General features: G+C 52.3%; 2 protein-coding genes across 5 annotated transcripts in view; one reads left to right on the top strand and one right to left on the bottom strand.

Annotated features, from left to right (window-relative positions):
- The window catches only part of TECPR2 (tectonin beta-propeller repeat containing 2), a 62391-nt gene extending 52560 nt beyond the window's left edge, over window positions 1–9831 (bottom strand). For 2 of the 3 annotated variants that reach the window (XM_016165997.2, XM_036238213.1), the window contains exons 1-2: window positions 9695–9831; window positions 4409–4690 (exon numbers count right to left, since the gene is read on the bottom strand). In XM_016165997.2, the coding sequence (XP_016021483.2) occupies window positions 4409–4627 (219 nt within the window). In that variant the 5' untranslated portion in view covers window positions 4628–4690; window positions 9695–9831. Of the gene's footprint in view, window positions 1–4408; window positions 4691–8249; window positions 8925–9694 lie in introns of those variants that run through there. The other variant, XM_036238212.1, reaches the window with a different exon arrangement.
- A 43-nt stretch (window positions 9832–9874) lies between these two features.
- Window positions 9875–23043, top strand: LOC107521375 (cyclin dependent kinase 2 interacting protein). Of its 2 annotated transcripts, none has more exons than XM_016166001.2 (5): window positions 9875–9959; window positions 11816–11984; window positions 13990–14107; window positions 19223–19352; window positions 20149–23043. In XM_016166001.2, the coding sequence occupies exons 1-5, from the start codon at window positions 9953–9955 to the stop codon at window positions 20349–20351; spliced, it is 627 nt and encodes a 208-aa protein (XP_016021487.2). In that variant the 5' UTR covers window positions 9875–9952; the 3' UTR covers window positions 20352–23043. The 2 variants fall into 2 exon arrangements, with proteins under 2 accessions (XP_016021487.2, XP_016021486.2); XM_016166000.2 differs by lacking the exon at window positions 9875–9959 and adding an exon at window positions 10028–11613.
- The last annotated feature ends 379 nt before the right edge of the window (window positions 23044–23422 follow it).

Below are 23422 nucleotides of genomic sequence, written 5' to 3'. Positions count from 1 at the left end.
TTTTTTTTAATTTTCTACTTTCTTTGACATTTTCCATAACAATGTTCATTTGATACTCAGGGTTGACAAGTGTGGACTTGGGCCCCAATAAAGTACGTTGGGAAAACCAACTAAAACATATACATGGGATTTCTTCCTGGAGTCCCCTCCTAGTCTGCTGGGTCCAGTCGTTTGTGCTAGATTCCCTCAAATTCTGGTCACCCCCCTGCAAAGGCCGTCCGAGCATATAACATTCCTTCAAAGTCCATAGGGCTCATCATATGACAAATAATACATTAATTCTTGGTAAAACTATAAAACTTGCAGTCAGCTGTAATTTATAGCTTCATTCTAGAGAGCATGGAATTCTTATTTCTTTAAGAGTTTTTTGAGTTTGGTAGCTAAAATTTAAGTAATAGTCATAGTCATAAATTTTTTAAAAAATAAAATGGTCATCAATGAAACGTGTTTTGTAAAAGAAAATGGGGTTATAACTGCAACTTGAGAAGGGGTCCAAATCCTCTCAGAGCACACTAATGCACGCTTGGCCCCCAGCCCTCCCCACAGTCCCCAGAGCAGCCCTGGAGCCGCCCCGCCCCGGGGGCAGGTTCCAGCCCTCAGCCTCCTGTGGGAGGCCCTGACCATCTTTCTGGCCTGTCCCACACTGCTCCAGGTCCTGCTCTGTATTCCAGTTCCTTCCAAACACACTTTCTGGAACAACAATAACAAAAACCCTTAAAACACTAACAAGCCTAATGCCAAAGGATATGTAATAGTGAATTAAAGCTCAAGGGGCTAGCAAAAACTACTCTACAGTGTTATAAGTCAGAAGTATTGAAACATACAAAGAACTCATACAACCCAACAACAACGGAAAAACAAACAATCCCATCAAAAAATGGGCAGAGGACCTAAACGGACACTTCTCCCAAGACATACAAATGGCCAATAAACATATGAAAGGATGCTCGACATCGCTATTAGGGAAATGCAAATCAAAACCACAATGAGATACCACCTCGCACTTGTTAGAATGTCTATTATCAGCAGGACAAGTCATAACAAGTGTTGGAGAAGATGTGGAGAAAAAGGAACCCTCATACACTGTTGGGGGACTGCAAACTAGTACAGTTATTATGGAAAACAGTATGGAAGTTCCTCCGAGAGAAGATTGGATAAAGCAGCTGTTGGTACACATAAACAATGGAATATTACTCAGCCCTAAAGAGATGAAATACTGCCATTTGAGATAATACGGATGGACCTTGAGATAATCATGCTAAGTGAAATAAGCCAGAGATAAAGCTGAAAACCACGTGATACCAGTTACATGTGGAATATAAAACTAAAAGCAATGAACAAACATGACAAAGAACCGAGACTCATGGATATGGACAGTAGACTAGTGGTTATCAGAGGGTAGGGGGAAGGGGGAGGTAGACGAGATACAGGGGTCAAATATGTGGTGAAAGGAAGAACTCTAACCGTGGGCAGCGAACACGCAATGCACTAGAAACGGTTTACTGTTAAACTGTACACTTGAAATATATTGGATTTTGTTAACCAATGTCATCATAATAAAAAACTAAAAGTAAATAAACAGAAATGAATTCCATTCTTAAAAAGAAGCCAGAAGTAGGGACCCGGGGAGGAGTGTTGATTGGGAGGGGGTATTCACCCAGGGAGTCCACTGGGCTGCCGGAAATGCTCCGCATCGCGATCTGTGTGCTGACACAGGTGTACAGACAAACTCCCGAGATCTGTACGCTTCATGCCAATTGTACTTCGATTAAAAAGTAAAAACGAAACGAGGTGAAACACAGGGCCTGGAAAGCCTGCCCGAACTTAAATTTGCTGAGGTGCGTTCTACAGTCTCCCTTAGGGACCAGTCCTCGTTCGCTTGCAAAGAACGTGTGCGCAGCTGTCACTAGGTGCGGCGCCCTGAAGTGTCGACCGATCAGGCGACCAGATCGGGCGGCTGACAGCGACTGTCACCCAGCTTTTCCGCATCTTTGCTGGCTTTCTGTCCGGAACTTCTACCATGGAGGGAGGTGCTGACGTCTCCAACTGTAAGTGTGGATTTCTCTGGTTTTCCTTCCAGCTTGGTGGGTTTTGCTTCGTGTCTGTGAAGCTCTGTTGTCACGGTGCATGCACATTTAGCCCTGCTGTGTCTTCTTGGTGAACGGACCCTGCCCCGTTACGTAAGGTCCCTCGTTGTCCCTGCTACTTCTCTGCTCAGACCACTGACATTAACATAGCACTCCACGTTTCTTTTGATTAGTGTTACATGCTGCATCTTTTTCCATCCTGTCACTTTTGACCTTCCTATACCATTCATTTTATACTGAATTTCTTACAGGTAACTCAGAGTTGACTCATGATTATTCTCCATTCCAAGTTCTGTCTTTTAGTCGATATGCAAGATAATTACCATTTAATATAATCGTTGGCACATTCTGATTTAGGCCTATCGCTGCATTTGTTTCCTTTTTGCTCCTGTTTTTCCTTCTTGTTTCCCCTTTCTCGCTTTCCTGTGAGTTGTTCGAACATTTCTTAAAATTCCATTTTACTATATCTACAGTGATTTCGACTATACCATGTTGTAATGGTTTTTTAGTCGTTGCTCTAGGGATTACTCCATACACACACATATACAAACATACTTTGCTTTTCAAAAGCTATTTAGACTCAACATTTTACCTCTTCAAGAATGTAGAATCCTTACCACCATATAGGTTCCTTACGCTGCCCTCTGATTACAGTCGTCTTACAAATTACTACACCTATACACATTAAAAACTTGATCGTTTTTTTTTTTTTTAATTTTTACTACCTGTCAAATATATTTTTGAAAACTCAAGAGGAGAAAAATAGCCTATTGTCTTTACCCAGGTATTTACTATTCTTCCTTCAGCACTGATATTCCAAGCTTCCTTCTGGATCACTTCCTCTTTGTGTGACGAACTTCCTGAAGTAGTGATTTTAGAGCAGGTCTGCTGGCGATGAATCCCTGTTTTCCTTTGTCTGAGAATATTTTTACTTCACCTTCTTTCCTGACAGATATTTTACTGGTTACAGAATTCTTAGTGGACAGTTCTTTGCTTTCAGCATTTTAAAATGTTGTACCGCTGTCTTCTAGGCTCCAGTGGTTTCTGATGAGAAATCCACAGCCATTCAAGTCATCGTTCCCTGCAGGTACTGTGTCATTTTTCTCCGGCTACTCTTAAGGCTTTTCTTTGTCTTTTGTATTTACTAGTTTGCTTATGGATGTGTCTGGGTGGGTTTCTTTGGTTCATCCTGTTAGGGGTTTGCTGTCAGATTCAAAGTCTTCCTTGTTAAGTGTTTTGAAGTACTAAAGAGATTTCAGAGAACATTAATTCATAACTATAGTTTTAAAGATTAACTATGTAATGGTCTTAAATGTTTAGGGAATTTGAGCAGTCAAAGCCATAAACTATTAATCAAAGAAAAGAAATAGCAATAGTTTTAATTTTTATACAAAAATATTTACATAAACTCTAGAGCCAATCTGTCCAAGTTCGGACAATGGCGCCACCATTTACTAACCCTGGGCAAGCCCCAAGGCTAACCTTGCCTGACTTTGGGCAAGCCCCTTAACCTCTCTGTGCCTCAGCTGTCTCCCTCGTAAAATGCAGATAGTAACACTAACATCTGCCTCATAGAGAGTTCTTGTAAAAAGGAAATGAGTTAATATATGTAAGGGTTAGAGTAATGCCTGGCATAGAGGAAGTGCTATAATGCAAGCTAACCATTTTGGTCATTTTAAATTGAATACTGAGGCTTAAGAAAAACTAAGTTTTTAAATTAAGGCTGTAATAAGTTGAGTATTGATTAAAATACAGATACTTGAAACCCTCGCTTAAACACAAAAGCCTGTCTTGGTCCGTGAAAGCCCAACCACAGGCAGAGTGGAGCCCCATGGGCCATGACGCAGGAGCCACAAGTCACCCACCTGAGCCTCGCCTGGAAGAAAGCCACAGACACTAACCGAACGGGTGGCTCAATGATGGCCCACCAACACTCGGTGCCCCCAATACCTACACTACACAGAGAGCGCGCCCAGGTCAGCCAATGCGGACAGAATAACTAGAGGTTACTCAAGTCAGTCTGTCAAGGTGCTTCGAGAAACAAAACACATGGAAAAAAGGACCTACTTCCAAAGTTTTCTGCCAAGTGTTAAACACTAAGCTGTCTCTTTTAAAGTGATGCTGGATTTCTGGAGGCAGGGGAAAAAAGTGAAAAACACCAATGTTTTTAGCTCTATTCCACTGGAATTGAGTATGGTTCTAAAGTAGTGTTTGGGTGAGGTACTCAGGCCACGTTCTAGCAAACTGGGAGTGAATCATGCGATGTCGGAACTCACGAGCACGTGATGCGTCGGCCGTGGGGAAAGGGAAGGCAGCCTCACCTCAAAGTTGTACTTCTTCATCTGGCCGGAGTGCCGGCAGTACAGGTAGAGCATGCCGATGCTGCTGCCCACGGCGATGTAGTCCCCGTTGGTGTCGAGGGCCGTGAGGTAGACCACGATGGAGCGGAAACCCTTCTGGATCTTTGTGGGAATGGCATTGAGGAGAGAGTACAAAGGGCAGAACTCTCGGAACGTAACGGGCTCGGATATGGAAGCCATGGCCGAGGTGTCCAGAGGACCTGCAGGCGGGGGCAGGAATGTTTCTCCGGCATCGAGGGAAACCTGGGGGATGAAGAGCAAGGCATCGTAACTCTTCCCACGTCTGGTCAGCCCAAAGGGAAGTCGTGTTTGGCAGCGGGAACGGGGAGTTTCCGGGTGGCTAAGCACCACAGCTGGAGCACAATCAGACATGAGCCCGTGTCACTCGCGCCACTTCTGAACATCTGCATTCAAAATGGGCTTCGGTGCGTACTGGCCCCTGTAATTTACCTCGTGATAAATACCAGAGGGGTAGAAAGGGCACGAAAAACAGTTATTTCAAGTAGTTTATGACTGAGCCGGGGAGGGAAGCAAGCGGTGAAAACACACAAAGCCGCACGTGACTGGACGCGCGCCTGGGGGTCTTGAGGAGGGAGGAGAGCGGTGTGGACCAGGGAGGCGGCGGGGAGGCTGGACGTGGGAAAGGGAAGCAGAAAAGACACCTGTCCTGGGGAAGCGAGCAGCCCCTGACGCAGCGACAGGCTGTGCCCGGCTGGCCCCTGCCGGCCGCCCGCGCCTCCTCCGCGCCGAGCCTCAGCGGCACAGCCTCTCACCTGCTCTCGTAGAGGCCACACCGCTTGGCACTCTGGAGCCTAAGCTTCCCCCAGTCGATACCCAGGCTGGGCACGTCAGGACAAACCCAGTGTTCACGCACGCACTCGGTCCTCTCCCTACCCTGGCAAACGGTGGTGGCATCGCCCCCTACTTGCAGACGAAGGTATTGCAGGCCAGAGGCTCGCAGGCCTTTGCCAGGGCCACACGGCTGCAACCTGAACCAAGGCCGGCTCCCTCCCAGTCCTGGGCCCCTTCCAAAGTCACAGTCACAGCTGTGACAGACAAGCAACAGCTCCAGTCGGATGTGCTGTTCCTGATTCAACCTGAAGGGACATTTCAGCTTGTAAGTCCGTGGAGATTTTCGAGCCCCCACTTGTAGAAGCTTCTAGGGGCGCTCGACTGATGGTCTATTTGTACTGTGGCTTTTCTGTTTCTACAGAGTTGACTGACGTCCACGTCCTCTGCTGATGAAACTCACCCAGCTCCTCCTCACCAGAGGCCCTGGCGCTGGCTGTTCCTTCCACCTGGAAGGCCCTTCTCTAGGTGTCACTCAGCTTTTGCTTTTTCTCAACACGTAGGTCTCTGCTGAAATGTCCCCTCCTCTGCGAGGCCTGACCTGACCACCCCTGAGCACTGTCTATCACATCCCGCGGGGGCTTTCTCTCTCCACACATCCCTTCCTTTCCGCGGCCCGGGCCCCTGCACTGCCCCGGTCTGTACGCCCCACAGAAGCAGAGCCCACGTCTCTCACTCGCCCGTCTCGCCCCATGCCAAGGGTCAGGCCCGTCAGAGGCGCTCAGGAAGTACATACTGAATAAATGAAATATAAAAAAGGAAAATTTCCAAGGAAGGAATGAGTGACAAAGATGGAAGAACAGCAAAACATCTGTTCTCCAGTGTGGTCCCGACTCAGTGCTGGAACGGTAACCCCGGATCTGGGCCGCCCGTCGGCTTCCACGCATCTTCAGATCCGCATCGCTGAGTAGTCACGACAGCCGCTACCGGGAGCGATGCAGGGTAACCTCGGAGCGCTTTCTAAGGAGATAATCGGCACACCGCTCTGCGACGGCTGCGGACACTGACGGACGCCGCAGCCTTCGGCGGGAGTGGACGCCCTGGGAGGCTCGGACACCTGCCCGAGCCCACACAGTTTTAAGTGCCTCGAGCTTTGTGCTGCGTGCAACAGAAATTGGGATGGTGATGCTGGTCCCGTCCATGCAGTGGCACAGTTCTTACATAAATGTATAACTTTTAGGGACAAGGCCAATCCTTGGTTTTGCCCAAGTACCCCAGAAATCGAACGAGGGCCAAATGGCTACCAGGAAACTCAAGTGACAACGGCCACTGGCAGACACCTTGGGAAAGCAGGTGGATCACCAAAGGACACGGGACAGAAAAACCAAAACACGACAATGACGGCAATGGCGGTAACAGCTAACGCTATCAACGGAAACCACCCTCGGCACACTCATTAAATCCTCAGGAAAGCTGCGGGGCAGGCCCCACGCCGCCTCCAGCTCACGGACGAGGAAACCGCTCCCATTCCAGAGTCTCGACCTGCTCTGTAAAGTCAACGCCACTCCCGCGGCCACGGGCCTCTCCACCGACGACACGAGACACCGCTCCGCCACACTCCTCCTCAAGCGGGGGTGCGTCCTGCCCTCACTCACGCCACCGGCCCGCACGTCTGGGAGCTGGCGGCTGGCCACACGGACCGACACGAGGCCACCTGGCTGGGCCGGTTTACAAAACTGAGGCTAAGACTAATGACACGTAGTCCAAGCCATTCGCTTAGCGCTCAGCGCCCGTAAGTCGCCAGAGCACACAGACAACACCTTGGTTTAAGGAGTTGCTCCAAAATCTCTACAAGTGACAACAGAGTCCCTGTTGTATTACCTATTTTTAAAGTCTGGCTACAACATTTATTCTTCTTTTAAGTGTTAAAGTCTACAGGCTGGACATAGTGAGTCTGAGGTAGCCATTTATCTTCCAGATGAAATTCTGTCGCTTCCCTGGTCCCACGCCTGCTGGCCAGCCCGTGCTCACAGGCTGAAGCCCGGTGAGGGCGTGGAAAGTGAGCATTTTTAAAACGGTCTGCGCCTGCTTCCCTGAAGGCCGCTCTTCCTCCCTCGCACCCCACGCCGCAGCCACAGTGGCTTTCCACCACGTTCCCCGACAGGCCATGACCTGTCTGCCTTAGCGGGTCCCTTTCTGCCCTTCCCCGCCACCCCACACACCCTATAAGGACGAGGGCGCCACCAGGAAGCCTTCGCAGGCTCCCCTGGACACCTGGTCTTCCTGTGGCTTCGCAGAACGCTGGAGGCAGTTAGCACACAGCACCGCCGGCGTTTGCTCCCGCCTCCTCCTCCCGCCTCCTCCGATGGACTCTTTCTAGTCTTTGCCCACATCCTCCTGGTCTGCACGCTCTGTGGTGCTGCAAAGACCAACGAAGAGTGTGGTACAATCAACGCTCAACACGTGTTTGCTGACTTAGTCTCTCTCTGAAAACACTGTCCCAGAATTCCCCACGTATGACGGCCCAAGAGGGAAGATGATGCTACCCAAGTCACAGCCATCATTATTCAGAGACTCACTGGCCTGATGTCTGGGTCCGAAGAACATACTCACTTAAAAGTGAACATGCACTTTGAGCAACAGCTCACTTCTCCCTCAGCAGAGTCGTCAGCTACAACCCCGATTCTACCAAGCTCCTTGTGCTCCACCGTACCTAGGAACCTCCACGTTTGATACCAAAGCTTGTTCTCGTTACGTGATTAACTGTCTCCTGACTCGCTCTTCACTTTTCCAAGTTCAACCAACTGCTCTGTGTGATGCAGTTTCTTTTTTTCCCACTAAGTTCCGAGAGCCATTTCGTCCCACTACGCAGCCACCACTATGACATGACGTCCTCTTCAAACTCCAAGTGTAACTTCTCCAAGAGAACACTGCAAATCCAGCAGGAGCCAATTTTCCATTGAAAAAGACAACGTGGCTACAAAATAACTTAAACCTAACAAAAGCTACTTACTAGTCACTCCTTCAGAAGAGGACTATCCTTATCCCATCTTCCCCACCATCTGGCTCCAAGCCAGTCCTGAACACTTAAGCAGAGCACCCCCGTGCCTGCACCTGCTGGTCTTCAGAATAGGAAGCTTACTGAGGGCGGAGACTGGGTCTCTCTGGTCCACCGCGGCATCCCTAGAGCCTGGATGGTGGCAGGCATACAATGGACTCGAAATTGCTACCTGCTGAATAAACGAACTCGGAATGTAAGTCAGGTTACCAAAAAACAGCAAGGTCAGAGGTTAATCAGCGTCAACTGTAGCTGGGTGTGAGAAAGTATAAAAGGCCTTGCAGCCCGGCAGACACAAGTGACTAGGGGCTACATGCTGGGGTCTGGGATTTCCCAGAATTCCGTTCCTTAAAGTTGACAGGACCCTGGCTACAAAGAGCCAGCCAACCACAAGTGCAACTGATCACTCCAGCAAATAAGGTAAACGTGCACCCAGGCTGGTATCCCACATTCTGCTAAGATTCAACAGAAGCAAAAAACAGAATATATTCCTGAATCTCAGCGAGAAAGTAGAAAAGAATAAAGAGCGAGGAAGAGAAACGAAGGTAGACAAGGGGGTAGGACAGGAGGCGCGAGCCCTAGCGGAAATGCACCGCCTGCCAGGCTCTGCGCCTGCACTTTGCGTGTACTGACCCATTTAATCCTCCCACCAAGACGGAGGCAGAAGCTACTGTCATCTCCATTTCTTTGATGATGAATCTGAAACCTAGGGAAGTGATATCACCTGCAGCGAGCAGAGCTGGGAAAAAGCAGCGCCGTGACCTGAACCCCCTCCTCTAACCTGCACGACCTATTCTGCCTCCCAGGCCTTAAAACAGGACTGAGAGAGGCGTCGTTCACGTATCCATTTAAAGAACTTGCTGAGCACCCACTGGGCACGTACGTGCCTAAGCCTGGTGCCAGGCGCTGGTGGGCGGATGAAGGCGCCAGGGCTGGGAAGGCCGGGGGACGGAACGCAACGTCAATCATGAGAGCAGGGGGCGCGGGGCCTCGGGGCCAGCGGGCAGCAGGGAGGCAGGGGCGCGGCAGAGGGGACGGCTGGCGCGGAACGTGAGGCGGGGGGGGGGGGGAGCCGGGGCGCGAGGGGCGCGAGGGGCGCGAGGGGCGCGAGGGGCGCGAGGGGCGCGAGGGGCGCGAGGGGCGCGAGGGGCGCGGGGCCCGGGGGCCGGGTCGCGGTCGGCAGGCCGGCGCCGCGGAGGCGCGGCGAGCGACCACTGCCCCGCTCGGCGGACCGCCGGCTTCTGCCAGGCGGGGAGCCCGGCGCTTCGTGCTCTGGCATTCAGCCTCGGCCGCCGCGCGCGAGCGACGCGAGCGGGAAAGGGGGGCGAAACGCGCAGGCCGGCGCTGAGGCGAGCGCGAGGGGTCCGCGAGGCCGAGGAAGGGGCGCGGGCCGGACTCACCTCCCGCGGCAGCCCCTCGGGACTCGTCGGCCCCGCGGGGCGGCAGGAGGTGGGGACGGCCTCCGGGCCGCGGGGGCTGCCGGGAGCCCGTTCCCTGGGCAACCGGGCCGGCCCCGCCGAGCAACAGCGCACTCGGCGCGGGCGGGAGCAGCAGAGCCACAAGTGGCGGCGGGAGGGGCGGTGCGGAAGTGACGCAGGCGCGCTTCCGGCGGCGTGGGCGGGGCATCGCGTCTCCTTCCTGGGATATCGGCGGACCGCATGGAAGGTGCGTGCGACGGCCGCTCCCCGGGCGGGGAGGGGGCGGGCGCCGGGCCTGGGGCCGGGAGCCTCCGGGGTGCGGTGGGGTCCGCGCGACGTGCCAGCGCAGCCGGCTGTCCCCGCGCGGGCTCTGCAGGCCGCCGGGACCCCAGTCAGCTTTGCCTGGCCTCCGTTTTTCCCACGTAGGACGAGACGATGTGCGCAAAAAAGTGTCAGGGAACCAACCTTGTGATTAGAGGGTCGGAACATTCAGTCCCACCCCCAGTCCTCTATTTCCAGAAAGGGGAGAGATGCTGGAGGTTGAGTCAATGGCCTGATCTAATCAATCATGCCGTTAATGAAGGCACCATGAAAACCCAAAAGCAAAAGCACAGGATTCAGAGCGCTCCCAGGCTGGTAAAAAGGCAGGGACTCGGGGCGAGTGGAGCACTCAGAGAAAATGGAGAGCGCCCCTTCCCACATACCTTGTCGACCCCATCTCTTCCTGGGTTATAGCCTTTTATAATAAACCAGGAATCCGGTAAGTAAAGTGTTTCCCCAAGTTCTGGGAGCCTCTCTAGCAAATTAATCAAACCCAAGGGGGAGGTCTTTGGACCCTCTATAGCTAGTATGTCAGAAGGTGACAACCTGGACTTGGGACTGTCATCTGAAGTGGAGATGGGAGAGGGCAGTCCTGGAGCACTGAGCCCTTAACCTGTGGGATCTGAAGCTTTCTGCAGGTGCCTATGTCAGGGTTCAGTTTATTGCTTGGTGGTGGCGGTGGTGGAGAAAAGCACATGGGAGAGGTCCTTGTCATAACAGACACTGTTGGTTACTTGCCACGTGCTGAGCCCTCACAGCTTTACGTGTATTACCTAAACTTATATCAGCTCTTTGAAGCAGATGTATTTTATCTCTGTTTTTCAAGTGAGAACATTGAGGCTCTGAGAGGTCAGTTAACTTGCCCAAGATCGCCCAGCTGGCAAAGGCAGAGCTGGGGTTTTAACCCAGTCAGTACGGTCTTCAGAGTCTAGACTCCAAACTATACCACTGTTGTGTGTCCTGGACTCCTGAAGGGGCCCTTCACAGAATTTGGACTTTATCCTGTGGGCCACGAAACGCCTTTGCAGGATTCTCATTAGAGGAGGGGAGAGAGCACAGGTGGTCTGGGGGTTGCGTCCCACAGGAGCTGGGATCTGGGCGAGTCTTAGAGCACGGGCAGCACTAGCCCAAGGAAGGAAAGAACTTTCTAGCAGAAAGAACTGCATGTGCAAAGGCCTGCAGGTGACTCCACTTTTCAGGAGCTGCCAGTGATTTAGCCGGAGATCGAGGCGGGTTCCAGGTGGGGGTTGAGATAACTGTGGAAGTGGAGAGGGAGTTGGATCCTGAAGGACCTTGGACTTCTTCCTAGGTCCTAAGGGTGGAGATCATCTCTGCATCTCTTGGGCCCAGCCTTGTCAGTGTCATGGGGTGACAAGCACTTGTCAACCACAAAGCTCTGAACAAATGTTAGGCATCAAAGTGTCTGAGACTAGATAACAGGAATATGGTGGCATGGGGCATTGGAGAGTTTCCACAAGAAGTCACGTCGTCACCTTACTTCCAACCTTTGAAAGTGGTCAAAGTGCTTCAGGTAAAACTTTGCGGAGCCATTAAGCTGGGACAGGATCCAGCGATCTCTGGTGAGTCTTAAAATGTAAAAACAATTCTGTTTTTTCTTGTTCCAGGAAATTTCACAGTCATCCAGACTTAGTTTCCACGACATTATTTGTCCAGTCGATGTAGCATTTCAGATTGTTTTACTGTTGAGAGTTACGAGAACATTTGCTGTCTAACTACGATCATGACTTTTATAATAATTATGTTTCTTTTACTGCCTATCAGCAAATACTCTTGGAAGTGTGACGCCCAGGAAACCTGTCTTATCTGTCAGTGCAAGAAAAATTAAGGATAATGCAGCCGATTGGCACAATTTAATCCTGAAATGGGAAGCCCTCAGCGATGCAGGTTTTGCTACTGCGAATAATATTGCCAACACGAAAGTCAGTTTATTGTAAGTACAGGCAGAGCTCGGGGCTCTTGGCCCTTAATGACTGGCAGCCTTTTACATCTCCAGCAACATGGGTGAATTAAACTATATTATGCAAAAAAAAAAAAAAAAAGCAAGTGGTAAAATGCTATATGCAAGAATGGACTGTATGTGTACATTTTAAATTCAAAGTTACACAACCTGTTGTTCATGGTTACACCTGTATATAAAATTATAAAAATAGTTCGGAAAGAAGGACACGATCTCAGTTCACGACACTGGCATCTTCTGGGAAAAATAAGTGTTGGGGTGGCAGGTAAATGGGACTTTATCTTCATAATGTTGCATTTTGCGATATCGTGATTTATAAAAAGAAATATCTGTTTGGTCTTTGTCCCTGTTCCCTACACACTTCTCCCAGAACCCTTATAATTTCCTAATAAGAGCAGTGGGAGAATCTTTTGTTAAAATAGTTGGTCTTTGTCCTCCAGATAGCTTTATTTCCTGAAATAGCTCCAAAGCAATAAAAGCAAAAGGGATGTCTTGTTATTCAAAATAAGCCCCTTTCAACCACACCCAAGTTTATACTAATAAGGTGACTTCTAGGATGGAGGCCGAACCCACCATTAGAGGGTTGGAACTGTCAGCACCTCCCCATCACGCCCCCACCTCTCAGGGAGATGAGAGGGGCCCGAAGTTGAATTAATCTCTGGAAGTCGAATCAATCGCTGGTAGCCAGTGATTCACTCAGTCATGCCTATGTAATGAAGCCCCCATAAAAACCCAGAAGATGGAGCATTGGAGAGCTCCAGGTTGGTGAACAGGAAAGCCTCCATGTTCTGGAAGGGTGTCCCCAAATTCCACGGGGACAGAAACTGCTTGCTTTGGACCCTTCTGGACCTCGCCCTATGTACCTGTTCATCTGACTGCTCTTTCATATTCTTTAATGTTTTTCATAATAGACCAGTAATCTAATAAGTAAACCATTTTCCTGAGTTTTGTGAGCTGTTCTAGCAAATCAGTCGATCTCAAGAAGGGGTTTGTGGGAACCTTTGATTTATAGCCTGTCAGTCAAAGCGCAGGTAAAACCTGGACTTGCTGTTGACATCCGAAGTAGGGGAGTAGGAGGATCAGTCCTGGGGACTGAGTCCTTCCCCGTGCAAACGGATACTGTCTCCGAGAAGAGAGTTTCAGAACTGAGTTACACTGCACAACACCCAGCCGGCGAGAATCGGAATTGCTTGGCGTGGAGAAACCCCCTCCCTGACACACGGTGACCAGATACCAGCAGTGGAGCAGAGCACTGAGCGGGGAGGAGCCACAGCGAGTGTGCTTTTCCTTAGCAATGTCTCTAAAAAGACAAAAGAATTGTAAAGAAAACTTAGCAGTTGCCAGTTCTGATTAGAGGATTTGCTTTATGATTCTTTGCACTTTCATATGTATATTTTTTAATTTCTCTGAGTTATAATTACGTACGCGTATCCCCCAGCTTACCTTTGTTGACAGGCCAGAGTCGAGTCGTACCCTCCTGGCCTGTCCCCTGGCTCTTGCCAGCTTCTTCAGACCCCACATACTTTGGGCCTCTGCTGCCTTTTCCTGGTGGACCCTGCTCAGCAGTTTCCCTGAGATGCTCACATCGTTTCTATTCTAACGTCTAGTTTTGTCCTTACCTGTTGATTGTGACCCCACTGGATGAATTTCATGCCCCGTGGGTCGCAGCCTTCGGTTTACAAAGCTCATTCCTGGATTGCGAACGTGGGGTGACCCACGTCTTAGTCATCCTTGTGGCCCAGCACTGGGCCCTGCTCCCAACATCCACAGGGCCGAATTTAATTGACTTGTTCAAAATTGAGTAACTGATAGACATAGTCATTGTGTATGGAAATAAGTAAACACATGTTTAACGACACAAAATAACACCAACGCGAAATGTGACGCGAGGGCGTGGATGTCGAGCATCTGGGCTTCGCCGTGACCAGGGGAGGCACGCTCACGGGCCGTGTTCTGTCCCCACCCTTCTTTCATCCAGGAGTAAAGACAGGACAGAGTTAGAGAGCAGCGACGGACATGCGGAAAAGACGCACCCGGAGTACAGCGAGGAGCTCGAGGAGCTGTGCGAGCAGCTGCGGGCCACCCTGGATGGTTTGGTAAGGGCCAGGGACCCAGCCCCCGCCTGCTCGCCGTCACCGAGCCCGGGGCTGGCGGCGCCGCGGGCCGCCGTCCCTGCTCCAGACCCTGGTTTTTCCCTCCGTTGCGCTCCTCCCGCACCTGGCCCCCCAGTGCGGTCCTCGTCCTTCGTCCTTTTGGTCCTGCGTGTGGTCCGCGGCAGTTCCACCCCCTGCCAGGCCCCACAGCAAGTACTTCCGGGCCTTGTGGGCCCCTCGCTCTGTCCTGCGTCCACTCAGTTCCTCCAGGAGAGACAGCACGTGGGCGAGTGGCTGTCGCTGTGTTCCAGCAACGCTTCGTATGTGGACACTGAGATCTGAATTTCATACGAGTTTCGTGTGTCACAGAATATTCTTTTTTTTTCAAGCATTTAAAAGTGTCAAACCTATTCTCAGCTCGCGGGCCATATGGAAATAGGCTGCGGGCTGGATTCAGCCTGCGGGCCCTGGTCTGGCCCAGGAGACACACTCAAGTGGTCATTTAATGAACCAGGCTGGATTTCAGCATCCACCTGACGGGCCACCAAATGTGGATAAAACACGCCGCCTCTTGGCCGGGCCCAGGAATAAGGTTGTTCACGCATTTGAACTTGGATAACTAAAGTTTAGCTGCAAACATAAAATTTTTATATTTCATCCTTTTTTTGATGGAAATGTTTCTAATGGTTTATGTGCTTTCTTGCCTTTTTCAACAGTATGTCAAATATAATTGTATTTATTCAGGATATCAATTCAAATTTAGGATTCCACCTATTATAAGGCAGACTTAGTAGGTTTAAAGAGGTTCAAAAGAGTTTTTCAGGGTAGAAACACTCCCCTTTTAAACATGCCATCACTTGTCAGATGCTTAAAAAATGGCACATTGAGGACTTTTTGGTGATTTAGCCTTTTTTTAACGTTCGACATGCCGTACTGTCTGCAGCGTGATTTGATGTGTTTGGGGCTCTTTTCCTTCTCTGAATTACTAGTGCTTTTGTGAGCGTCTGCTTCGTGATTCTGCCTTCCCTTGGGCCAGGGGGCTGTGTCGTGATGAGACCCTTGCACTGTGCCCTCCACTCGGTGCGTGAGCAGGTCACAAGGCGGCGGTGTCTGCAGTGACCTCCTGTTCAGCCGGCTCACGGGAGGGTGGGAGGGCCCAGCGCGGGGGCCTCGCGAGCCCCGTTCTTCGCTTTATCTCTGTCCACACCGTGCCTCTGGGAGGCGAGTTCCGGACCTGGACTTCTGCACTGTGGGGGTCAACGGGGGCAGAATAAGTGGTTGAAATGTACATGGTGACAAGCTTTTGAAAACTGGGCACTCGTATTATTTTGTTTCTTCATTTTCAAATTAACGCATTCGATCATGACAAGTACTTTTGTTGACACAAAAAGCAGATGCGCTGATTGTTTTTGAAAGAGAAGGAACTGGGTGGCCAAGTTCCTGTGTCGAAATACTCCAAACAGCCAGCAAAGCTAAATGCCTGCTGCTGAGCGGTCGGGTTCACGTAAGCACTAAGCGCCTCATCACTTGGCATTTTCACATGTCGCCAAGTGCCACCAGAACCTCTATCCTTGACCTACAATCTCCTTTCTGGTATAAAACATTTTGCAGAATCCCCAGATTGTGTTAGAATGAGAAGCACTTTAGATACGTACTAACTAGGTCCAGAAAGGCCAGCAGCAGCCTTGGGGAAATGTGGGGCCCCTGCCCTGCGCTGGGTCCCTCCATCCCACAGCACAGGTCCAGGGCGAGGGTGGCCTGGCCGGAAAGTGGCCGCTGCGTTTCAGGTGGCTGTGCTCGTGGTGAGCTGAGATCCTGAGATCTTCAGACGAAGGCTGGTCTGAGTCAATGAAGGCCAGGAAATGGGGAGCCCCTGCATCCCCGGTAACAGAGGGAGCATGGGGGCACATCCAGAGGGGCTGGTGGGGACCCAAGGGGGCAGGCCATGGCAGAGAGAAGTAATTGGAGGAACTCGGGTGTTGGCCCAGGAAAGGGGAGCGAGTAGACAGTACAGCCACCATCACGGCGAAGAGGCCGTCGGGGGAAAAGGAACCGACGAGCTGCTTTATGAGGCCCAAGGCGGGGAGACCCCTGAACCCGCACGTGGGAGACCCCTGGTGCCAGCAGAAGCTCTGGCTCTGCCCAGAGAGTGATCACCTAAGCCCTGTGCAGGGCGTGGGTGGGCTCTTCAGGGGGGCGGTGTGTCCACCGTTGGAAATGTGCCCCCAACAGCTGGACGGTCACTCGGCGGGTTCAGTACAGAGGTCATTGCCGAATCGACCCTGGGCGGGGCTGGGTTGGGGGCCACGCAGTTCGGCCAGCCTCACACCTACCGCACGATCGCGTCGAGTCCCGCACTCTTGTGCATGCTGTCCTGTAATGCGGTCGGCGCCGCGTGTCGGCGTGAGCTGTGACCGCTGCTCCGCCGGGGCTCGAGCCCGGGCGCCCTCGCTCTTCCTGGGCAGGGCGGCGTTGAGTTCGGCAGTGACCAGGAGCTGCGAGATAACGGAGCAGGAAGCAGGGCCCGGCCGGGCTCCGGGTCCTGGGCGCCACGGCCGCCTGCCGCCTAAATGCCCCTGGTCCCCGCCTGTGTCCCACACGGGGAAGGGCCCCGTGGTCTCGCGCCTCCCCACCCACAACGAACTTGTGTATCTTTTCGGAGGAGGAGACTTTATTTCCAGGGTGGTCGTAGGTTCCCGGGAGGGCTGAGCGCAGCACAGGTGCCGTGACCTGTCCCCAGCCCACGCGCCGCCGCCTCAGTGCTTCATGCGAGTCAAACACCGGCGTGCTGCGTGTGTCACGGCAGGAACCGGCGTTGGTGGGCGGCGGTTGACGAGGTGCGGCTCGTTCAGATTTCCTTCACTTCCCCCGAATGTCCTCTTTCCAGGCCAGGGCCCCATCTGGACAGCACGGGGAGTGGTCTCCGCCCCCTTCGGCTCCTCCTAGCTGTGACAGTTACCAGATTTTCCTTGTTTTTGATGACTTTGGCAGTTGTGAGGAGGACGGTCAGGTGTTTTGTAGGCTGTCCCTCAGCTGGGAATTGTGCGACGTTTTCCTCGTGATCTGTCGGGGGGGTTGTGGTTTTTCCCAGGAAAACCACAGAAGGGAAGTGCTCTTCTCCCCACACCATGTGACGGGCACATCGCATCAGCGTGACGAGGCACCGTGACCTTGAGGACCTGGTGGGGTGCGTTGCTCAGGTTTCTCTACAGCGGAGTGACTCCCCTCTTTGACAGGAGGTCACGTGCGGCCCACACTTGACGGGTGAGGGGTTGCGCCCCCCCCCCCGAGGGCGGGACCTCTCCCCAGGGTCTCTGGAGCCTTCTCCACGGGGTGCCTCTTCTCCCCACGGACTTCCTCAGCCCCTCACGCCCGGCAGCGTGGACTCTGGGTGACTTATCTATCTTGTGCTTTGGGGTACGGTCCAGCTCTGCTCTATTTTGTTCCTCAGATTGTTTCCGCTGGGGCCAGTGGAGTTCGGGTGGCCGCCATGCCCCCCTGACGAGGCCCTACCATCGCGAGTCCTCATGTGATTTTTTGAATACGTTCCGCATCGCAGGGTGCTCTGGGCCCATCTTGAGTATTTCCGGCCTCCGTCCTGAGATCAGCCGTTCTCCTCCAAAGAGCTGCAGTTCCTTTTATTGGAGACTGGCATTTAAACCAAGACCCGAGTGCTAGCTGTCTGCTCTCGTGCATTTATTATATTTTAACGTGGTTTGGAAATAATTTATTTTATGTTCATCTTATAGAAGCTGATATTATAAGGATATCGATGTTATTTTTACTGTTTTCCTCCAGGCTTTGGAGAGAATGTTTTCCCAGACATGGCTTTAAGTGTCTTTAATGAATGTGACCTTGGTGGGGGTTTTGAGGCACCCCTTCCCCTAAGCTGGATGGACCCTTAGCAGTGTGGCCGCTGTGAGCGCGCCATGAGTTCAGGGCTGCACACGTGTGCGTAACTTTAGCGTCGTTATTGACGGACGAGCTCCAGGATCCAGCGTCAAGCCTCCAGGACTTCCCATGCTTCCCGATCTTCATAAAGCTTTTCTTAGAATGGGGCGGCATCAAGGAGCTGCTGCCGGATGCAGAGGGGAGCAGAGCGTTGGGCGTCAGGAGACTGGGGGTCAGGAGGTGTGGTATCCAGTCCTGGCCTCGTCCCTCCTGAGCTCAGCCACCTTGAGAATTTTCTAGCTGTGAGACAGACAGGTTGAGACCTGCCCCTAGGGTTAGGCCAGGTGAAATACTGAACCTAAAAAGATCAGGGAAGGAGTATAGTTCTTTAAAAGTAACGTGAGCTAAATTTAGTGCAAGCCACCTCAGATGTAATTGGAGGGTGCTGGAAGGACCAAGCGCAAGGAATTAAGATTTCGATGCTTTATGTATCTTCTTTCCCCCAGTGTACATAAAGCTAACTGTACTTAGGAGTTGGCACTGTGGTCTTGGAGACCGGTGCTACTTACACCTGGAACCTTGGTTACGTCACCTGTCCGTCGGGTTCAGTAAACCTTCCATAGCTCCAGCTCCGTGCTTCACCGTTGACTTGGTCCTCCTAACCCCCGGGGGCGCACGCACTGGGCAGACCCACCGTGCTGGCCCGTCCCACGGTGGGGCGGGGTGGTATCGCGTCCACCTCGCCGGCTCTGCAGGTGGGCGCCCAGAGGCGCCCGCAACGTCAGGTTCTCCTCGGTTCCTACCATTTCATAAACAAGGAAAGCAAGCCTCAAAGGGGCTTCGGGAAACAGGAAGTTAATGAAAGAGGCAGGAATGAGCTCCTTTAATGCCCCTTCCCTCTTCCATCCCGAAACGCCGGCGTGCCCTGCGGTTCCTCCTGGTCCTCGGTGCCGACAGGTGGGAAGTGTTGGTGAAGTGGGACTCGGGCGACCTCCTCTCCAGGACAGGAGGTCCGGGATTTATTACCGAATAAGCCAAATTAACGAAATCGGGACACCGTCTGCACCGCCCTGGAAATTTGCTGTGCGCGGAGTTAACCGTGTTGAGTTATTGGACTTTTGGTCTCAACAGACGTATTTCTTAGCTTTGAAATCTTAAAGTTACTGCATTTGGGACTGGGGTAGATTTCGAATTATATGCTCATGTTCCAAATTAATATCTTTTCAGACCAAAATACAGGTGAAAATGGAAAAGCTGTCTTCAACGACCAAGGGAGTTTGTGAGCTGGAAAACTACCATTACGGCGCGGAGGGCGGACGGCCCGTCCTGTTTCACACGTGGCCCACAGCCCACTTCTGTGAGTGGTTCTTTCTGCGTCGATGTTCAGAGGCGAATGAGGAGAGCGTTTGGCATCATTTAGGTCTGGGCCGCTAGGAAGCTGACGGCCGCGAAACTTAATTCAAGAGGATCCATTTGGGGGAAGGAGTGGGGCCATCTTAAAATGAGCCTTTCTTCTAGCTTTAATCACCTAATAATCAACAAAGAATATTAACCGCGTAACTAGAGACCCATGAAGCGACTGCCGTTATTAGCCCTTTAAACCAGCAGGTGGAAGGAAGCCCCTCTCCCCTGCAGGGGCAGGACGCTTTCCTTTATTTTTTAAGATTTTTTTTTTTTTGGTTTTTAATTAAAAAACAAAACTGCAGCCAACCCCATGGGAGAAGACTACGGGAAAAATGGAATTGTCACTTAAATACGCTCTGTGAGATAAGGGTTCAAAAGAAAGACTAAGCTATTTGATAGTGATTTGAGACCTCACTTTTAAACAAGGGAGAAAAGGGTAGAATCACCCACTGTGTTTATTGAAATAGGGCCCGTTTGAGGTTGGCCTGTTTATAATCACTGATGATTTACACTACTGCGTTACTGTTTGTAATCAGTGCAGGTGCTTAGGAGTCGAGTGGAGAGGCCTAGTTCCTTTTTCAGTTCGTGACACTTAGCACGTTACCTCGTCTGCCACCTGCCCCCGCTGAGCGACAGGGCCCGCCGGGTCCTCCCCTGTCGGTGCCGCCGCGGTTCCCACGCTCAGCGGTGGCGGTGGCGGTGGCCCCCCGCACTAGCACTGCCCTGAGTGGCACTTGCGCTTTCTCCAGACGAGGTGTCCCGCCAGCTGTCCGACATGTACGGGAAGGAGCTGCGTCTGAAGCGCGCGATCGCGGAAGAGCTGGCGCACTCCACGGACCACGACCTCACCCTGAACTACTTGTCCCTGTGGCTGCACCAGCCCTACGTGGACGGTGACAGCAAGCTGCTTCTGGAGAGCATGCTGCTCGAAACCGGGCACCGAGCGCTGTGACCTCTGCGACCTCCCCGCGCGGCCTGCGCGAGCTGCTCCGGGCCCTGGACCGCTGGCCCCCGTGCGCCCAGGGCGGCCAGCCCTCTGCGCAGGACCCAGTGCCCTGCGCCACAGCCGCGCGCTGGCCTGGCCCCCGCCCGACCCGAGGGTCTTCCAGACCGGACCGTCTCACCAGCTCCCTGCGGCCTCTCCAGACACACCTGTTACTGCTGCGTGCCACCCGCCACGCAGCGTCACCTACGCCCCTCGTGAACCTGTCACCCGTGAGGACTTCCGCATGAAATAAATGAGTTCCTCGACAGAACGATGGCGTGATTGTGTCCCTGTAGGTCAGGCGTATTTTATATGGATTACATTTGTTAGAAAGTCCTTGGTTTAGTATTTTTACTTTATACCTACCCGCTTTGTTTACATTTTTGTGAGACTATTAGTCTTACAATCACAGCTAATGTTTAAAATGCCATAGTGTTAACCGGGTAAAGGTGGCATTGTGGAAAAGAAAACCGCACGGCTTCCATTTCCATGCTGGGCACACGACAGAGGTGCCTCTGGGGTCTCATCACTCCCCAGAAACAAATCTGGAATCATACTGTGGGGTACGGGATGTGGCCACATGAAACCGAAGCTCTAGAGCCCCACGAACAAGTGGAACAGAAAATATGTCAAGGATTTGAGGAAAAGGGTATCTCGTTGACCTATCGAAAGCATCAAAGGCAACATTTCTTAGAATTGCTCTTCCCTCTGCCTTTACGGTATTCATTAAAATCTAACCATCACCAGCGTAGCCCGTGAGACATGCAGGCTGGAAACCTGGTTAGCGGCGCAGCTGACCGGGGGCACCTAAACAGCGCTGCGGGCAGGAGTGTTCAGCCACATGCTCCCCCGCTGGCTCAGGAAGCAGGCTGCTGCCCTGAGCTGCAGGGGCAGACGGCAGGGCCCCCCAAGGCGCGAGGTCCATCGGCAGTCAGTTTCATGTTTGGGGGGCACGTAGCGAATAACTCCCCTTCAGAGGAGACGCTGAAGGATTTCTGGGCCTTCCTAGACGTTTCATGTTTCTCGATGCCTCATCTCCCCGGCACCCAAGTAACTCGGGAGAATTAATAGAAAGGATCGATACTGCTCAGAACAAACAGAAGTAAAAGCGCTCAGTGATGGACACACTCCCGTGACATTAGCCCAGAGCTCCGTCCCAAAACAGAAGGGGTATCGAATTAACGGCAGAGATCTCCGGTTGTCAAGTTTGCCGAGTTCCAGAGCCATTACACAACTGTAGAAATAACATGTGGAACAATTTCCATCCGAAAGCAGCACTGGTATCGGACTTCCGTCACCTGGCGGCTTGACCACACAGTGATCTCCGCCTCCAGAAATCTGGCCAAAAAGACAGTACAGGAATATAAAAATAGCAACAGAAACAGAGGACAGGATTGGGGAGGATTTGGGGATGAATTCATGATAAGTACATTTAATGAAAAGTAAAGTAAATAATTCATATACCACAAAACACAAAAGCTTATACAAAAGCACTAAAGCAATCACAACACCACACAGCTGGGCTGCGGATGGCATTTGCATGTAACAAATGATGAGGTGACCTGACAGTTGGTCGGCCATTCGTCTGTTCACCAGACGTCCCTGGACCCCACCTTCTCGGCCCACGGCAGCCTGCACTGCTAGCTCCCTTGTGGTTGGGTGAGGCCATATGGCTAGTTCTGGCCACAAAAGCACATTTCATTGTGGCTTTGACCTGTCCTGGAGTCCTCTCCCTTTGGTGTGGCCACCAGCGGTGTTGGAGATGCAGCTGCCCCTGCCGGGGTGCCCCACCTGGCCATGATGAGACAGCCCTCCCGCCAACCTACAAGTGACCTGTGTGAGCAAGAAACACACCTTTGTGCGTTAAGCTGCTGAGGCTCGGAGCTCCGCTGCGGCCTCTCCAGACAGCTCGGCGGCCTGGGCGCAGGGTTGGCAGAGGCCGCCAGTCGTCCGTCACTTGGTTCTCTGCTTCGCTGAAGTCTAGGCTGTCAGCGGGCCACCGGTTTAGGACTAGGAGTGGCACGTGACTGATGAGAGCAGAGGGCCTGTGTGCACCTTCCAGATCAGAGGCCTTAGAAGGTGTGTGTTCCTGCTCCTTCTCCCCCACTGGGGGAAGCTGCGGACACAAGGGGGCCCTGAGCCTCCTAGTACCTCCGTGAAGAGGGCCACCCTCGGGGTGAGGAAGCAGCCCGGGTCTGGACCACCTGGGGAGCAAAGCCACCCAACTCTCCAAGCGCCTACCAGCTCACATTTGGAGAGGTGCCATGGTCTCAATGTTTCTCCCTGTGAATCGCGTTGAAATCCTAACCCCCAAAGCTGGGGGACGGTATGAGTCGGCGGGGTCTTTGGGTGCACTGGCATCCTGAGCACGGAGCCCTCGTGAATGCGGTTAGAGCCCCGTCTCTGAGAGGCTCCGGCGAGATCCTTGGTCCCTTCCACCAGGTGAGGACACAGCGTGAAGGTGCCGGCTGAACCGGGAAGAGCCCGCGAAGAGCCCACATTCTGCCAGCCGAGCGGGAGCCACGTGTCCGACTTCCTGCTCCCACTCCCGTGAGTGATAGCTTCCCGTTGTTTACGAGGTGCTTGGTCTATGGTATTTTGTTGTGGTAACCTGAGTGGACTAAGACCAGAGAAATAAAAACTGGCCTTGTTTAAATCACCGCGGCCTTGCTATCGCTGTGAAAGCAGCCAGCCGATAACCTAGTAGGAAGGCTGGGAAGCGTGTCCGCGGGTGGCAGCAGTGGCAAGGGGGAGGGCACGGGATGTGTTCATCTTCCATGAGTCGGTAAGTAGTGCCTAAAACTGAAACAGCAAGAGTGAGCACACGCTTGTTATTTAGTGATGGACGTTGAAATGCCGAAGAGACAGCCGAAGCCCGGAAAGTGACTGCTGGAGAAGACGATGGTGAAGAAAGGAGCGACCATTGTGGGGCGCGGGGCGGGCGCTGGCTGAGGCGGGGCGGGCGCTGGCTAACGCTAGGTGGTAATCACGTTGCGATATACACGCATCAAATCAAAAAAAGGGGCTTTTATAAAAAA

This window comes from Rousettus aegyptiacus, unplaced genomic scaffold (assembly GCF_014176215.1).
Source record: "Rousettus aegyptiacus isolate mRouAeg1 unplaced genomic scaffold, mRouAeg1.p scaffold_m13_p_3, whole genome shotgun sequence".
NCBI classification, from domain to species: Eukaryota; Metazoa; Chordata; class Mammalia; order Chiroptera; family Pteropodidae; genus Rousettus; species Rousettus aegyptiacus.
This window is presented reverse-complemented; position numbering and strand designations above follow the sequence as displayed.

Excerpts from the sequence above, each read along its gene's own strand:
- LOC107521375 (XM_016166000.2), top strand. The coding sequence starts at position 11,478 with ATGGTGGCATGGGGCATTGGAGAGTTTCCACAAGAAGTCACGTCGTCA. Across the intron at positions 11,614-11,815 it reads ACAGGATCCAGCGATCTCTG|CAAATACTCTTGGAAGTGTG; the intron begins GTGAGTCTTAAA and ends ACTGCCTATCAG. Across the intron at positions 14,108-19,222 it reads GGGCCACCCTGGATGGTTTG|ACCAAAATACAGGTGAAAAT; the intron begins GTAAGGGCCAGG and ends ATATCTTTTCAG.